Here is an 18,991-nt window from a genome sequence, read left to right on the forward strand (position 1 = left end):
TTTTCCTTTTTTACACAAATTCACTACTACTGCAAAGAACCTATAGCGAGAATCAGTTTACTTGGGAGTGGAAACAACTACCCTGCTCTGTTTGCTTAAGAAAAGAAAAAAAATCCATTGAGCCTTTTGCATTGGCCTGACTGATCTATTTCAGAGTAATGGCACCACTGAGCACCAGATGGAATCTTTTATAAGGAAGAAACTTGAATCCTTGCTAAAAGAGTCTCAGATCAGGGACAAGGAAGACCCCGACAGCTTCACGGTGAGAGCACTCTTAAAAGCAACACACGAAGGTTTAAACGTAAACTTCAAACAGGTAAGATTTCTCTTTCTTCCCCTCCCCCTTTCTACTGAGTTCTTCTAGCATTGTTGGGATGAGGTTAGCATTCATTGCAGGTTTGCTGTGAGAAAGAAATAGTCATGCTTCATTTTCTATAAGAAATGCCTCTCAGTGAAATTTGCAAAATGCATTGTATAGGAGCTGCTTTTAAAAAGAAGCTACTTTCCCACCTCCAAAAAACAAATAAAATAAGGAAGCAGCATACCTTTGTAGTTATGTATGTATTTGCAAATAAAGGTTTACAGTGGATGTTCTGGGTTTGGGGTGAGAATGATAGTTCCACATTTGGTTGTTTTCTGGAAAATATGAGCTGCAGAAAATGCATCTGAATCATCTACAATGTGACCTACCAGGATGTTTAGGAAAAACAGTAGAAGTGTTTCCCTTTAGGAAGGTATTCAATGTGACTCATGTCTAATGGTATTGTTTGGAGTGACTTGCAGTTGTGCCAAACCATGATTGGTTTGAAGCAGATTTGCAAAACATTGTCTACACTAACTATGATTTGCCATATCTGAATTAGGAAACCATAGTTAATGGCTATTGATTTACCTCAGAAATCTGCCTTGCCATAGAATCCAGCCAGATGGGTGGGGTATAAATAATAAATTGTTGTTGTTATTGTTATAGTGCTGACAGAACTTTAAGTGTCTCTCAACACTGGTTCACTAAGCCTACTTGAAAACATCCACAGCTTCACTTTCCAGGCTGCACACAATCTACCATACAGTGGTTTATATCCTCCACAATGGAATAACATTAAATTATACTGACAAAAAACATAATAATGGCAAGATTGTATGTGGCAGCTTAAAACCAAATTTGAATCTTATCTGCTCCACAGCGCCACTCCCCCTGCCCTATCATACAGCTTGGGACTAAGTTATTGAGAGATTGCCTGATCCCTTGTATCCCCAGTTGGTTCCAAAGAGATCAGAAACTTGATCTGTCTTGGAGCAGAGCTTTCAGTGTGGCTGCCCCTGTTCTGTGGAAGACCCCTGTCAGAATATGACAGGTACCCACAATCTACACTTTCTAGAAACATCTGAAGACATCTTTTGTTCTGACAGGCTTGACCTAGCTGGATGAATAAGTCTCAGCCATTAGTGTTTCCTCTTACCATTTTTTAATTGATTTGCTGTTATTTTCTGTGATGTTTTAACTGTTTTTTAGCTGTTTCTATTGTATTTTGTAGATCGCTTTGAGACATATATGTGGAAGGTGGTTAATTAATTAATAGTATCACCATCTTAGACTGTATAATCATCCCCCATGGGAATGGTACTGTGCGACACCCCCTCCCCCCATAAAATTGTCTCAAGAAGTAGGTCAAGAAACATTTTATCACAAACCTAAATAAATATAGCATTAAAAAAAGCAATGAATGGCAGAAGATGTACTAAAAGAGATTGGGAGGCCATTTGGGAAATCATTTGCAACCTATAGTTAGTCTTTTCGAAGCAACTTTGAAAATGTGTGCTAAATATTTGATTCTTATCCCTTTAAAAGTTCTAAAAAGTATCCTGCAGGGTCATGTTAAAAATATTTTTTTCCTGTTGGAGGCACAGACCTTTAAGGGACATACAAAGGGGAATATTTCCTTTGACTGTCAAAAAGTCCATATGTCTTCTCTTCTCTGGTGCCAGCAGCTAACACTCCTTTCTTAGCCCTAAGCGTTCGGCTCAAAGACTCTCGTCAGCGACTTTTAAATAAAGAAGTATATAGTTGGACACCAAGTGCCAGCTTTTCCCTCTGTTCCTTCCATGCCCGCTCACATGGAGAGGTTTAAATTTTTTGAGCAACTGAGGCCCTATCTGCACTTTACATTTAAAGCAGTATCAAGCCACTTTAATGGTCATGGCTTCCTGGGAACTGTTGTTTGTTAAAGACGATGAGAGTTCTTGGGAGATCCCTAGTCTCCTCACAGAGCTACAATTTCCAGAGTGATTTAACAGTCCTTCCCTCTGTGCAGGGAACTCTTTATCCCCACAACATCCCTGTGAGGTTGGATTAGTCTGAGAGGCGGTGGGTGGCCCAAGGTCAGTGTGGTGTAGTGGTTAAGAGCCAGTGTGGTGTAGTGGTTAAGAGCGGTAGTCTCATAATCTGGTGAACCAGGTTCGCGTCTCCGCTCCTCCACATGCAGCTGCTGGGTGACCTTGGGCCAGTCACACCTCTCTGAAGTCTCTCAGCCCCACTCACCTCACAGAGTGTTTGTTGTGGGGGAGGAAGGGAAAGGAGATTGTTCGCCGCTTTGAGACTCCTTCGGGTAGTAATAAAGCGGGATACCAAATCCAAACTCTTCTTCAAAACCTTGTGCCAGAAAGTGGAAATTCTGCCCATGAGCTGTTTTGTTTCAGCTCTCCCTTTTCTTCTTCCTCAACAGCTGATAAACAGGGCTCCCTCAACCTTAAAAGGCCTATATAGATGCATGCCATTTTAGCTTGTATGCAGAATTCCAAATTGTTCATAGTGGAAGAGAAATAATTCTCATACCCACAAAAAACTAAAGATGATTCCCCGCCCCCCCTGGATGGTTGTTGAGTAAATTCCGATAGCAAGGACAATGACTTGCTTGCTAGCGGAATGATTTTGTTGACGGAACAGCAGTAGTCAATGTGAGCAATCTTGCCTGAATCTGTACATTGAAATTGGCACAGTGGAGCTCTCTAGGGTCTGAGAGAATTTTTCCTCCTTTTCCTCCCCTGAAAGCCTGAAGAAATCAGACAATCTGAAAACAAGCTTAATAAACAGGTTGGATTAGTCTGAGAGGCGGTGGGTGGCCCAAGGTCAGTGTGGTGTAGTGGTTAAGAGCCAGTGTGGTGTAGTGGTTAAGAGCGGTAGTCTCATAATCTGGTGAACCAGGTTCGCGTCTCCGCTCCTCCACATGCAGCTGCTGGGTGACCTTGGGCCAGTCACACTTCTCTGAAGTCTCTCAGCCCCACTCACCTCACAGAGTGTTTGTTGTGGGGGAGGAAGGGAAAGGAGAATGTTAGCCGCTTTGAGACTCCTTCGGGTAGTGATAAAGCAGGATATCAAATCCAAACTCCTCCTCCACTCAGCTCCATGGCTGAATGCGAATTTGCAATTTGTACCCTTCTCTACCCTTTTCTGTCACATAAATTGCTATACCACACTGGCTTTTCTTGTTTCTTTTCATTATTGCAGCAGCGACATAAATATCAAAACCAATCACAGAGCAAAACAATCCAATAAAACCGGTTAGTGAAAACAAGCAGCCAAATCAATGGGCAAAGACCTTTTCCATTTGGCGGAAGACCACTACATGGAGCCCAGCAAGCCTAGGTCAAACAAGGGATTGTGGGAATGTTGTGGATAGTAGGAGAGGATATATTGATTAAATACTATCCTTCCTCACTCACGCTAGTGAGCTAGTAGCAGAGCACATTCCCTTGTACATTGCAGGAAGCTAGTTGATGGGTTTGTGAGAATCATTTGAGTTAAGCAATCCAGTCTGGCTTGTCCAGAGTGGATTGTTCCTGGTAAATCCCCTTTAGTTCTCTCTTAAAAACAATAATGACGCAACAGTCTTCTTTTAAAAGTAACGATAAGGTTTACTTACATCCAGTTCACAGTATGATCCTGAAGGTAGGCTTTACAGTGGTACCTCAGGTTACAGACGCTTCAGGTTACAGACTCTGCTAACCCAGAAATAGTACTTCGGGTTAAGAACTTTGCTTCAGGATGAGAACAGAAATCGCGTGTCGGCGGCGCAGCGGCAGCAGGAGGCCCCATTAGCTAAAGTGGTGCTTCAGATTAAGAACAGTTTCAGGTTAAGAATGGACCTCCAGAACGAATTAAGTTCTTAACCCAAGGTACCACTCTATCTTGTAGTTACAGTTACACAAAAAAGTGTGGGCTGATCCTCTGTGAGGGATGAGCCCATGTGCTGCTGGCTAAGAGCCAGCAGACAGCAAAAGGCAAAATGGAGAGAAGGGATCAAGAGAGTCAAGAGGAAGATGGCTGCGTGACTGGCCCTTTTGTGGGGTCTGCCAGGGTCACGCCCATCTACCTGGTCACACCCAGGGGGAAGATGCTCCAGACCAGGTGTGACAGGAAGTCCTCCTGACTGGAGCAACATTCCCCTGTGTGTCCACTCTGGGCAAACAGGAAATGTTGTATTTGAGTGCTTCAGTGATCTTACATCCCACAGGGATGAGTAATGTGCCCGGAAGAGGAAACTGAAAGTGATGCTTAATGTTAAATAGGCATCATTTGCTAGTGCATATGAAGAGGAAGGGGTGGAAGAGCTGTGAGTGAACTATGCTCTCCTCCCTGCATGTGCTGAAGAAATATCCCGGGGTGTATCCTGCATCCTGAACTGGAAATAAATATTTGGAAAAGTAGGTTTGAGTTTGTTGAGGTTGACTAGCCAAAAAAAGAAAAGAAAGGAGAAGCCATTACTTGTTCTCCGCGAAAAAAAGCTAATGGAAAATACATTTCTGCCACAGGCCACGCATTTATGTAACTGGAAGGATTTGTGCTGTGAATAGTTGAGGCGATGTATTTCAGTGCCTCTTTTCAGCTCTTCAAAGAGATAAAGGGATGTGATGTTCTGACAGCAACACTGGGTCCTGCCACAGATCATCAAACTGATGACCCAAGGGAACTCTCTTACAGCAAACCTCAGGTGGCCCAGCAAACATCACTTCTGTCTCTGTGTCTTTGGGTTGTGTGCATTTTTTAAAAATGTATTCCCTGTTTATCTACAGGTTTCGGAAGTGTGAGGTTTGATATGTTTGTTCACTTGGACCACACTTTTCATTTTTGATTCCTCTTAAGTCGATTCTTCTTTTTCCTCTCTTTATCTGGGCACCAGATATCTGCTTCATTTGCATTCCTGCGACCCCTTCAAAGAACTTAATTATTGGGAGTACAGACACAAGCTAAATATTACAGTTTGTGCTGATATATATAATATTTAGCTTATACTCTGTGATGAGAGTTCTGGTCCGAAAAATGAGGGGAGCCTCAGTTTGGGGAAGGCTGATTTTCACATATAGTCCCATTCTTCTGGGAGCAAATACAATAGATGTGTTTACTATATATAAAAAAACCCCATTTCTTTGGTCATTGGGTTCTTTGCTTATTTTGCTTCCATAGAACTCAGATGCAAAAGATACTGGCAAGAAATCCCACAGTAGACTAATGAGCAATTTTGGTAAACATAAGGTAAGCAGAGCTAAAATTCCACCTACGTTTTGCATGGTTATAATAATTATTTTATTTCTAGAGCAGCTTCGTGTACGTGTTGCTTTACATAGAACAGGTATGACAAGTCCCAACCTCCAAGGGGCTTGCAATCTGAAACAGTCGTGGGGAAACAGCAGGAGAAGCTGGGGTAAATGGAGGCACTGGTCGGCAAGAATAGGCAGTTTTTATTTTTATATTTATGTCCCACGTATCCTCTGAGGAGCTCTTCCCCTTTTGACCTCACAACAACCCTGTGAGGTAGGTTAAGCTGAGAGAATGTGACTGGTCCAAGGTCAGCCATGATATAAATGGAGCCCTCGCATGGCACAGAATCAAGGAAAGAGCCCTGATGGATCAACCCAAACATCTAGTTCAGCATTCTGATTCCACAGTAGCCAACCAGGCATCTTATACAAAGCCTGCAAGCAAGACATAAGTGCAGGATCCCTGTCCCACTCATGACTCCCAGCTTTGTTTCACCAGTTCTTTCTGCAGATGGTAAGGCCAATGTAAAACATAATTTATTTTTTAAAACTTTAGCTGGCAGCACATGCTTTTATACACACACACACACACACACTCCTATATGTAACGTTCTTTGGCTTTCAAGGAACTGAAAAAGGACAATTAATGAGCTGTTATTCATTCAATTCGCAGATGCGTCCCACAACGTCCAGCTTATATTTGCTAATGGGGACTATTGACAATTGACATTCCCAGCACACTGCTAAGAGAACAAATGTTGTACAGTAGAATGCTTGTGAGAGAAATCAGCCTCTGGAGAACTTACAATTACTCACTACTTTGAAGACTGCAAAATATTTCAATAATGCAACGATTTCAGCTAATTAGCCTAATTAGGCTTGCCCTGATTTTTTTTTCATGTCTGCATGAAAAACAGAATGAATATTCTCCTTAATGACCATTGTGGAAATTGATTGACTTTGTGCACTTCTGGCAATAAGAGATATTTAGTGATGCTGTACTGGAAGCGTTCTCCCTTTGAATTACAAAATTTAAAAGTCTGCAGATGTGAATGAATTTCACAAAAATTCATTTAGCTCATAAGTATTTCTTTAATTGTACCCCTATATGTGGGAGGGTTTTGATATATTCCCTTTCAGATGTTGGCATTGCATTTTGCTGGACATCCCCGCCAGTGTCCTTCACCAGAGTCCCATACTTTTTCTTTGACCTTCCCATGCCATTCATTCAATAAATCCTTGAAATACTGACATTTCAGGGTCGACAGAGAAATAGACGCATGGGAAGAAAAATGCCTGGGTTGTTTTCTTATTTCTTTCCTTCCTTCAAAATACATTGCTGTCTGTGAAAGTAGGTATAAAATGATTGTGACAATGGGTTTCGGCACTCTGCATAACCCCCCCTAAAAAATCTTAAATTATGCAAGTTTGAGGACTTTATAGAAACCTAGTTCTCTGTAAACTGGCTGCTCTTTTGCAAGCAGTTTATGATCGCTGCTACAACTGAAGTTTTGTTCAGATCTCTCACCTTCTGGTATGTGCCTAGCAGATAGTAAGATGGTTTGCCATCAAATTCAGCGGAAGAGCTCATTCTTTCTCAATTAAATTAATTATTTCCCAGTCAAATCCACAGGACTTACTGTGGCGTTCGTATGGAGCCCCCGGTCATCTCACGGACTATTGACCCGTACACCACTAATCCGGTGCCACCAACCAGGTCCTTCCTGGTAAAATCACTTCAGTCTCAGTCAGCTTCTCAATTAATAAAGGAGAGTGTATTTTATTTCAGACACAAACAAAACTTTTACAGCATTCCAAACGTTGTTGCTCTTTACTTTCTTAGTCTTATTTTCCTCTCCCTATCTCTTCTACCTCCCCACACTTGAGAACCCACTGGCCTAACTGTCTCTCTTTTACCAACTACCTTTCCCAACCAGCCAACCCACTAAATCCAACCAACTACCCACCAACAACTCCCAACGGCCTCCTCCCAGAACTCCTCCCAGAACTGGTTTTATAGTCCCACTGACTCCACCCCCCTGGGTCCTGTCTGTGCAACCTATTTAACTATTTCCCCTCCAGCACTCTCTCATATATGTTAATGTCACTCTTACCAGCTATTAATCTTGGCTGGAGCAAAACCTTTGTAAATTGAACATAACTCTTGGCAATAGTGCTTAGGGCAGTAGCTCAGTGACAAGAGTGCATGAATTTGCATGCCAAATATTCCAGGTTCAATCCCTGATCCTTCCATTTAAAATGCTCAAGGGAGTAAAGAGTGAGGGAAATCTCCTTTTGGGACCCTGGGAAGCTCCTGTTAGCCTAAGGCTGCATTCACACAGCAGCTTATTCTATTTTCACATCATTTCCCCAACTCTTCATTTCTGCATTCTGTTTGAGCTTTCACACAACATAAAAGCCACACCCAGAAATATAGTGGAATTTAGCAAAAGTTGAGCACAGTGGTACCTCGGGTTAAGAACTTAATTTGTTCTGGAGGTCTGAAACTATTCTTAACCTGAAGCACCACTTTAGCTAATGGGGCCTCCCGCTGTTGCCGCGCCGCTGCTGCACGATTTCTGTTCCCATCCTGAAGCAAAGTTCTTAACTCGAGGTAATATTTCTGGGTTAGCGGAGTCTGTAACCTGAAGCGTATGTAACCCGAAGTACCACTGTACTTGTTTCTGGCCCGGGGGGGGGGGCGCAAACTTGTTTGCAAATAACACAGAAAAATGAGCACTAAACTTGTTCTGTATTCCACTATATTTCTGTAAGTGGCTTTTACACCATGTGAAATCTCAATCAGAACGCAGAGATTAACAGTTAGGGAAACATTGTGAAAATGGGGAGGTAAAAATGGGGGGAGGGGGAGGGGACTGCGAATGCAGCCTGAGCAGACCACACTGGAAATGAACAGTAACTTTTTATAGTTCACCACACAGTTAAATCAGATATTGTTTTCTCAATTAGAAGGCTGCAAAACCAAGGCCCAAATCTCATAGCACATCTGATGATGAGGATTCTCAACAAAATTGTTCTGGGAAGGAACCTGGACAGCTATACAGGTTAGTAATTGTCACTTATCCCCAGCTGTTTTACTGCCAAATCAGGCAATCTGCAAATGTACATTTTCCCCGGAATGTAACCGGCACTAGCTTTTTAGAATGAATAAAGCAATACTGGGTGTTTGTGTGTGAGGACATATTCAATTTTTAGATGAAAACAGGCAGAACCAAAAATATTGCCTGTCTAAACTCATTATGCTACTGAATGTAATAAACAAAGCATATATTTGCTGCAGATCCCAAACTCCCTCTTCCTATTGTCCTGCGCATCTTGCCTTCATTTAATAAGAGAACTTATTTCTATCCAGAACCCGTTGCTTCTGTTGGAGAGATGTATCTGGAAGGCATATCTGTATTGAAGGATGGGTTGTGGGGCGGAGAGGCAGAGGCAGGGTTAAAAAAATGAATTAGTTTTGGAAAAGGCTTCACCTCTTAGCCAGCCTATTTTCTCCCTCTGTTTGGTTGTCTTTTATTTTGTAGCATGCCTTCTAGTCAAGTAATAACTGTTATTGTTTAAGAAAAGGCATTGGATTCGTCTGGGTTTAGTAGTAGGATAGAGAGAGAAGCTGACAAATCTAGCTACTTAGGGGAAAAAATCTCTCTCTTTTCAGCAGGTTGGGTCGGCGGAGAAAAACGATGAAGCTGTGTCGCGATCTTTCTGATTTAGTGGTGTACACCAATTCGGTAGCAGCTCAAGACATAGTTGATGATGGTAAGGCTGTGGGTGAATACTGGGGCACATCCTTTTCCTGCTGTCAAATATATTATTTGCTCCTGTATAAGAAAGTAGCAGGGGGTGCCTGGCACTGCCTAGTAATTCAAAGAAACAAGCAAAGATTTTTAAATGGATAGAGTAATTTGTGAGTTTGGGGGTGTGCGGACATGGTGTTTGCAAAAATAAATAAATAAATTGGTGAAAACTACCTCCTCCTCCTAGGAAAACCTCGTTCCTAACTGCCATGCCAAATTAGGCAGAACTACACCCAAGTCACATTTGGGCCTGCCATCTTGATTCAGAGTCGTGCCTGGTGTCCAAATGTAGAAAAAGACCACTGCCCCCATCTCAGGAACCCTTGTGCTGAGTATGGCAGCAATATCTCAAGACGTCTGAACCTATAAAGGACAGACAGACAAGCAGGCAAACTACTTCCCCAAATATATAGTAGATGAGCATGTGGGAATTTCTCCTGTGCAAGTTGAGGTGAATATGAGTCACTTGATATTGCCACTATTCTGTTGCACAAATCTTATTGATTTGTGATTCTTCTGTAGACTTTGAGGTTATAACAATGGGATCTTCATGGGGGAGTGGTGTGGGTTTAGGTGCTTTGTGCATTGCAATCACACACTTCTTATTTTTGAGCTTACAAGTGATGCTCAAGTGCCATCCCAAACATACACCTGGTTCATGCAAAAACCCAGCCTGCTTTGGTAGTATGAGTTTCTCAGTCCCATCCTTCCTTTCCAGCTTGGCTCCTGCCTCTTCTGACCCTTCCTGTTTTATGGGCTTATCCCACCTGCTTGCAGTGGCTTCCCTCTTCCTCCACTGGAAGGTGGCACAGCTGCATTACAAAACAGGATTGATTTTCTCACCTTCCTCAGAATCGAAAGCTGTGACAAGTGGTGTCGCCTTCAACATGTAAAAGTGACACGTTCTTTCCACTGAAAGCAGCCTTCAGCGTATGACAAGTGACAAGTTTCTACTTGGGGATAGACTTTAATTAAGAGGACCTGTCCCTTTATAAGCATTATTTGTGGGGGAAGAAGAGGTTTTAAGCTCCAGGGGTAGTTTTTGCGCTCAGTGTGCTTTTTGTTACGCAGAGAGACACCTTTCTTGATTCAAGCACATTTCAGCCAAGGTTGGCATGTCAAATGCAGATTGGGGTGAAATCATTGCCTATTCCTGACGAGCTTCTTCAGAGAAGTAGTCAAAATCCAGCTGGAAACATGCTGACAGCTCTTTCATGGAACAATCCCATCTAGTGAAAATAGTTGGAGTTTTCTGAATTACACAGCGGGAATTTCTCGATTCTCTATTCAGGGCTTTTTTTTTTTTTTTAAAAAAAAAAGTTTGGTACAAGCAAAACAGAAACATCAAACCTGAGAGTGGATAAATAATTTGGTATCCTTTACCTCCCCTGCAAAAAAAAGGAACGTGAGCCAATCCTAGAAAAACATGATTGCAGTGAGAGAGTTAAACCCAAGCTTAGTTCTTTTTTAGCTGAAATTATAGCCCATATTTCTAGTCCTTATGATTGCAAAATTAGGCTTCAAGTTGAGTTTGCATCACCTGGTAAACCTCAGAAGTGTGAGGAGGGACCAAGGTCTGAGACTCAGTATTCTGGCCCCTTCCCTGCCACTTCAGCAAATATTACAAATGTGTTTAATTTTATAATTATTTCAACAGGCCATAAAATTGACTGGGTTTTTTTCTGTTGCAAAACTTGTTATCTTGATTCAAAATTATGAACATATCTTTTTTGTTAGAAGTGCAGGTTTCATGCAGCTTTGATGGTGAGACCGATTTCTTCCAGAAATGCCTTGAGAAATTTAGTCCTGTCCTTTTTTGAATTCTCCACATGCGCTTAATATATATTTGACTCAATAAAGCCTGTTTGAATGCAGTGCTTTGCAAAGAATAGCACTTGTGGTCCTCCCCCCCCCCACCTCAATATGTTCATCATCTGAATATTAGACACACTCCATTTAGATAAATCGTTTTGTATTTGAACATCTTGGAGGAACTAGTCACGACACTGAACATGTGTTCTGTTTGATAATGCAGTTGTAGATATGGTTCGAAAATGCCAACTTGAATGGTTATATATATGAAACTAAACTTATTTCAATGCCCATTATATTTGGTGAGTGAGGCTATAGCAAACAGCCACCTTGAAACAAAAGGGGGAGTATTAGATCATGTTGCCTTGGTAAATGGCAGCTGTGTTGTCTTCCCATACCCATAGACCATAGCTGTCAACTTTCCCCTTTTCTTGCGAGGAATCCTATTCGGAATAAGGGAATTTCCCTTAAAAAAAAGGGAAAAGTTGCCAGCTATGCCATAGACTTCATTTGCCCTCACTGAAAGCATAATATAGTATGGCACCAATACATTTGCAGGATGACCCTGACTGTCTGAGATTACTTCTTTTTTCTTTCTTTTTAAATTAGTTATTCATTACACACACAAAAAAGCTATTTGTTACAAATGAATGCTTTCCACTTGCTGAGCTTTAAATAGTCAAGTCAAACATGCTGCCATTTGCCAAGTCAATAAAGTGTGTTTTGGGCTGGTCTCTCACTCAGAATTTAAAGTCGTCAAGAAAGGTGAAGGTGTCGGTCCTTCTCCTGTTATGAAATTGAGTTTTCACCTTCATTGTCAGGAAAATATTTCTCAATGAGGCCCAGGCAGCTCGGTAGACAAAGGTGTTCTCGTGAGTCTGGAGAGCTTTGATTTCCTCCAGGCCCCCGAGCCGTTTCACCAAAAGAAAGTGTTTCAAGTAAAAAGTGGCCCTGAAGCAAAAGATCAGAGGAAATAACAGCTGTTTAAAAATGCACATTTAGAGGGGAGGGGAGGCTTTGAGCATAACTCCTCAAAAGCACATTTATTTCCTAATTGTCCTCAGGCAAATGTCGGGCACAACACTAGTGTGTGTGTGTGTGTGTGTGTGTGTGTATTTGTATGTACACAACACATTTCGTGTCATACTTGACCATATCTTCTTTTCCTTGGTTATTTTCCTTTTCAACATGTAGGGTCTGTGGGGAATGTGTTATCCTTCAGCGAGTCGAGAGCACACCAGGTGGTGCAACAGAAGGCAGAGCAGTTTATGCTTTATAACCAGAAGCAGCTCACTAGAATCTACCCATCTGCATATCGGATTGACTCCAGCAACTTCAACCCTTTGGCATATTGGAACGTTGGCTGCCAGCTAGGTGAGTGCTGCAGTGTACGCATGCGAGGTATATGCACACAATACCCAGGTGCCCGTTGATCTACTTTCATTCCATTTTTTCAGATGTCCCTATCCCAGCTGCCTGCTGGATGGGGAGGAAGATAAGGGAGGGCAGGAGGGGAAGGGAGAAGAGTGTCAGAAAGCTACGAAATGATATTCGCTGTTGCTTAAAACCCTATTGTTAGGAAATTACACCATACTGATGTTTTACCAAACTGCAGTAAAGCATTTTTTAAAACTGGCAAGAGAGAAGGAGGGGGGGGGTGTCAGAAAAGAATAGGGATGTCAGAAGGAAGAAGAGAGCTGTTGGAAAGAGAGAAAAGAGGTGTTGGATAGAAATAATGGTGGTGGGTGAGTATGTCCACTTTTGGTTCAGATCTCACCAACTTTTGACTTTGACACTACATGCTACCAGCATGCAGCTCCTAACAGATTGCCCCAGAGGGAATGCCGCCTTCAAGAGAAATATATACTTTGTTCATTAAATCCCATTTATCTGTTTAAAATCAAAGGCAATTGCATTATGGGGAGGGGGAAAGCGTACAAAACTATTTTATGGGCAGGATCCAGGCTAACTTAGGCCGCAGTCTTAACCCCACTTGCCTGAGAGTAAGCCCCATTGAATTCAATAGGACTTAACCTCTGAGTAGACATGGTTAAAATCGTAAGTTGAATCTCGTTTCCTTTGAAATTAACGAGCCAAGTTAGTCGTTAGGTCCCTTTGTGATTTCAGTAGGGATGAAGCACCACTAACTTAACTCTGGGTTTATCTTTATGAGCAGAAACCACACAAGGTTTTGTTAGATGCATGTGAAGTTGATGAGTAACACAAGCTATTGCTAATTTCACAGTGGCGTTAAACTATCAGTCTGATGGGCGCGTGATGCAGTTGAACCAAGCCAAGTTCAGGATGAATGGCAACTGTGGATACGTCCTGAAACCCCAGCAGATGTGCAAAGGTAGTACCATTCAATGCATTTTAATCCTGTAATGCTATTATACATGCATTATAAGGATGGGAGGCCTGTGGCCTACCAGATATATTTTTTTAATATCTATATCTATATCTATATCTATATCTATATCTATATCTATATCTATATCTATATATCTATATATCTATATCTATATCTATATCTACTGTTTTTATTTATTTCATGGTACAGAAGATAAATTTTGAGAAAACAATTGTTACAACAGTAAACAAGTAACTTGTCATGTGTTAAAGTTTCATTTGATTACTCTAAGAGATCACACCACATTTCCCCATGAGTGCTGGGTGGCTTCCTGCCACAGCCTGATCTGTTTATGTATTCAATAAACATTTGACATATGTTATAAAAGGAATATGGATTGTGCTTGCCCTTTGCCGCTCTCACCTGGCATGTTAGTTTCTCAGCCAATGCTATTGACCATACTCTGTTACACCAAGAATCAATGTTCATTCAGCCCATTACCGGTTTTCCAACATCTGGCTATCTCCAAATGAGCAGGAGTTAATAGAAAGGCTAAGAGGTCATCTTTAGGATAATCATGAGCAGACAGGATCCTAAGCCCAAGTAGTGCTAGTGCAGCAGACATTTCAATCAAGCTTATTTATTTGAAGACAGCATTTCAGAAGCGTTTGATGATGTCACAACACCACCACATATGGAAATATGTACCTTTTGACTGTGCGTCCCCTGCAACAATTGGGATTGACTTCCTTAGATATTCAGGATAACCTAACCGGTGTATAATGCCACCTACGCAGACGTTTTAATGAGGCTTCCCTTATTTTTGCAGAAGCAGATTTCAACAGTCTCTCAGACCACAAAGCCATCAAGTTTTCATTTGGTATTTCCACATCTAGGTCCACTTCCCATGGCGTTCTGTGTACAATAGATTGCCATATTCTAGTGTTATTAGAGCTTTATAAATTGAGGAAGCTATGCCTATCAGACATTGTTGAACTACAACTCCCTTTATACTTGATTATTGAACATACTGGCTGGGAAATGTAGTCCAACAACATCTTGAGAGCCGCAGGCTCACCATCTCTATTGTCAACAATCAGGCTGCAATATGTTCATTAATGGCAATAACGACAGTCCTTTGACAGTGATAAATTTCCAGGCAAAGCTGATAGAAATAAAAGAGCTGACTTGTTGAAGGGTGGGGTAGAAGTGCCTAAAATAAGCATAAAACTTACAGAATCCAATAACCAGAGGAGGATAAATGAACTAAATAATAGAATGGTGGTGGAACCGTTGCATTAACTGATTAGCACAGGTCTGACCTTTTATCCCATGGCCAGTGCTGGATTTACATATAAGCTAAACAAGCTATTGCTTAGGGCCCCAGTCTCTTGGGGCCCCCTGAAGAAATTTAAAGGAAAAAACAACAACTGGATGTACATTTCCAAAATATAAGATAAGAAACAAATAAAATAAAACCTACATACAGCAAGACTGTTTTGTGTTGTGTAGGCTCCTATTTGTTATGTGCAAATGGCTTTAGATACCTCTTAGGTCCATAAATTACCATATAGCATATATTCAACACAAAAACAGTGACAATTTGTTGCTGACAAAGGACAGCTGGACATATAAAGGGTCCCATTACCTTCAGTAGCTTAGGGCCTCGTCAGACCTAAATCCGGCCCTGGCCACAGCCAATGAATTGTGTATATGAAGTACCTGCAGTCATCCAGATTGGCAGGCAAACACATCCCCCAAAGTAAAAGAAGAAGAAAATTCTGGGTATGGGGATCATTGCATAGTTGAATTTGTATGTTACTTGTTGACTGCCTGCTTTTATTTAGAAGTGTGTAAGAGACGCATAACTCCTTATCTGAAGGACTGTACCCTTCTGTACTCTTTGCACCCTCTAGGGACGTTCAATCCCTATTCTACAGATCCACTGCCTGCTTTCCCTAAGAAGCAACTTCTCCTCAAAATCATCAGTGGGCAGCAGCTACCGAAACCTCCGGACTCAGTGTTAGGAGACAGAGGAGAGGTAAACAACGTTGATGATAGCTTTTGTGGTTTTCCAGTCTCTGAGTATGGATGTGCACATTGCCTACAGCACTTCTTAAGGATATGTGTGGTGCACACCTGAATTTTATTCACCCGCAGCTGCTATCTTAGTGTGGGATAAACAACTTATTAATTTATCATTGCGCTGAAGGCTAAATTGTGAAATTTACCATGCATTTCTGTTTAATGATTTAGTGACATATTCCCTGCAAGTTTCTGGCTTGGGAGTTTGCAATAATTTGTATCTTTACGGTTTCATAATGTTCAAAATACAAAGGGTGGGGGCTTATGAGGACAGGCATATCTCTTCTGTATAGAGTTAATGCAGCTAGAGAAGGCACCCTGCTCACATAGTCGTCTTTTCTGTTTACTCAACACTTGGCCTCATTACTGCATTTTCTGTTCACCTTTCATGACACATTGGATTGCACCCTGGAGGGACGGAAAGGTTCGTTAATAAAATTTGTCCTCTTGACAGTGTGGTGCGATGAAGCAGCTACTTAACTCTTTAATGTGAAGTACATGTTAGAAAATTGGTGGACTGCCCTCCCTGTTGGAGTGCATCTGTCTCCCTCATTAACATTCAGGAAGAGTTTAAAAACATTTCCGCTCATCCAGGCATTTGGTGGCTGAGAGAAACTGTTCCTGCAAACCTTGTTCAGCTGTGAGCCTATGTCTTCAGAGATGTGTTCAGGTGTTTTTTGATGTTTTTAGATGCTCCAAACATGTTTTTATTTTAGGTTTAATTGCACTGCTTTCTTGCTTGCTCTCCTGGACTCCTGTGGGAGGAAGGGCAAGGTAGAAATTTGAAAAACAAACTAACATAAATAAACATTTTAAGCAACACGCTGATATTTAGAACAGACAAGTGAAACAAATTTCCAATAGTAAAAATAAGAGCTTGGATTATGGCTCTGCAAGATCTCAGGAAGGGAAGTCTATCCTTGGATACTTTAACAGGTTATTTAAGGATCCTGTGACCTTTCAGATGCTATCTGGATCCAACTCCCATCTACCTCAGCCAGTCAAGGATGGTGTGAGTTGTAGTTCCAATAACATCAGGAAGACCCCAAATGCTAGTGATGTTAAGAATGTGCTCAAGCACAGAGCTGTGGGCCACAATATTGTCATTGTGAAGGGAGTGTTAGACTTGAGCCCAAAATTGCCTGAAAACATCCTATGCTTGTCTCCAGAATCCTAATGATCTCTCTCAGCCCTTGCTATAAAAGAATTATCAAGACTGCAACAGATGAATCCATGTTTTGGCTTCTGAACAAATTCAAACCTCAACTTTTGCTTTTAATTACTTGGTTGTGATCTAATATAATGGAAAATTGTGCTGGTAGGTCTATAAAATTGCTGTCTTGCGGGCATGCTTTGGAAAGATGAAATAATTATTTGAAATATGTATTTTCTGTTTCCAAAAATGTCTCAAGCAGATAATCGATCCATTTGTTGAGGTGGAAATTATTGGGTTACCAGTCGACTGCTGCAAAGACCAGACCAGGGTGGTGGATGACAATGGTAAGAGGCTGTAAGCTGTATGTATGTTTGTTATATGCAAGCTGTAAGTGTTGTCAGGAGGGATTGATTGTAAAACTGCTCTGGAAAATGTAGCTTTGTGAGGAGAATGGGGGTCTCCTAAGAACTCTCAAAAACAAACCACAGCTCCCAGAATTCTTTGGGTAAAGCTATGACTGTTTAAAGTGATATCATATTGTTTTAAATGTATGTTGTGAGTGTGGCCTTAATAATGTTCCTTCAGTTATTCAATTTCTCCTCTCCTGCCAATTTCAGTTCCCCATTTCTACTGGGCATATGGGATTAGCAATATTTTTATATCATCTCAGTACTTTTTCATTATTCAAGACACTTGCCGTTTTGCCTATATTCTTCTGCCTCTGGTATCAGTTCTTCTTTGCCCCCTATTTTGGCTAAGCCTCCATCTGCAAATCTATGGTTTGCACTTCTTTATTGTGAAATTTGGCTTGTTCTTTCTGCCAGCAACAATGAGCGCTTTTGAAATCAGAATATCAAGTACAGTTTTCCAGTATGAGTTGGAGTCTTATATCTATCCCATGCTACCACTAATTAATATTAAACAATTGAATGTGTTGCTTCGTGAAGATTTCATCAGAGCCCTCCAAAAGGGACTGCCTAAAGGTTAAGTTATCGCTAAGCACAAGTTATGTGGACAGAATCTGATGTTCGTTTTAGCAGATATGATCACAGTATGAATGACAAGCCACAGTTGTTATAAAGAGTAGGCTCAAATTCTGTAGATAATGAGAAGGTTAGAGAATGGGTTAAAAAAATCCTCCTTATCGAGAGTTATGGAAGAGGGCAGGGCCAAGCAATTACTGAATTTTTGTCACAATGGACAGGAAGCGACAGCACTGAAAATTTGTGTTAGCTAACACAATACTCAGAAACAGCCATTCAGAAGAGCTAACAAAAATGTCATATTATTTGTTGAATGGCTATTGATTTCCTCATCACTGCCAGTGTCAGGGTAAGAAATAATTGCTTGTCCTCCTGCTCTATCAAGCTTTGGAGCTACCTTTTGGTAGATGGCCTTATTTTCACCCCTGAACTTTCAACTTTCTCTTTTCTCTTGGAATAGCAACTTGAAGAGGTCACTTCTCCTTTTCTTGGTCATTGCATTTCATTCATTTTATCAGGGAACATATTAAAAAAAGGAGAGAAAGAAGCATGTCAGTGGATTTCTTGTTGGTTTGAGTTGAAGTCATCTATAGCATCAATACTGGGCATCCTCCCCCCCCCCCAATTTTTTTATTCATTTTATAACACAAATAAATAACACAAACAGAAAAACAAACAATACAAATTCTTGTCTTATCCTTATTTTTTCTCAACATTGTTAGGTGAGCTTCCCCAAGTCCCCCTTATCTGATTTTCATTTTACCTCATCTTTAGCAGTTTACATATATCATAATTTCTAACCCTTTTTTATCACGCTTACTTTTACCATAAAAATCTTCACCTTTTATCACTTACAAATGATACTATTTTAAAATACACTATCTTCTACTTCTAACCCTACAGCCTATATCCGCTTCCAAAGCTATTCTAAGATTTAAATATTAACATATTTTTTCAGATGTTCTTTATTTATTTTTTTATAAATATTTATTAGATTTTCCAATTTTATATAAACACAAAAAGAAAAAGAAAAAGAAAAATATTAAAAACAAATCAATTTCAATAACAATCCTTCAATAACATATTTCTTTGACTTCCTCATACCTCCCCTTCTTGTTCTCTAGTTCAACCTGTTAATTCAGCAAATCCTAATCTCTTAACATTCCTTTTAAAATAAGCCTTATTTTCCATTCAACTTTTTTTTTTAAATTTAATAACTTAAACAATTTCAGTCCCCATTATCTTTATCATAACA

At 40.7% G+C, this 18,991-nt stretch overlaps 1 protein-coding gene across 15 annotated transcripts in view; it reads left to right on the forward strand.

The window, feature by feature from the left end:
- PLCH1 (phospholipase C eta 1) overlaps positions 1-18,991 on the forward strand; it is a 141,833-nt gene that overhangs the window by 111,664 nt on the left and 11,178 nt on the right. For 7 of the 15 annotated variants that reach the window (XM_083613030.1, XM_083613025.1, XM_083613035.1 and 4 more), the window contains 8 exons: positions 155-316; positions 5,462-5,530; positions 8,506-8,600; positions 9,212-9,312; positions 12,357-12,536; positions 13,408-13,515; positions 15,429-15,553; positions 17,013-17,097. In XM_083613030.1, the coding sequence (XP_083469156.1) occupies positions 155-316; positions 5,462-5,530; positions 8,506-8,600; positions 9,212-9,312; positions 12,357-12,536; positions 13,408-13,515; positions 15,429-15,553; positions 17,013-17,097 (925 nt within the window). The remainder of the gene's footprint in view (positions 1-154; positions 317-5,461; positions 5,531-8,505; positions 8,601-9,211; positions 9,313-12,356; positions 12,537-13,407; positions 13,516-15,428; positions 15,554-17,012; positions 17,098-18,991) is intronic. The other 8 variants (XM_083613032.1, XM_083613037.1, XM_083613031.1 and 5 more) reach the window with 3 other exon arrangements.

The sequence above is a fragment of the Podarcis filfolensis genome (assembly GCF_964270895.1).
Source record: "Podarcis filfolensis genome assembly, chromosome: 5".
Classification (NCBI taxonomy): domain Eukaryota; kingdom Metazoa; phylum Chordata; class Lepidosauria; order Squamata; family Lacertidae; genus Podarcis; species Podarcis filfolensis.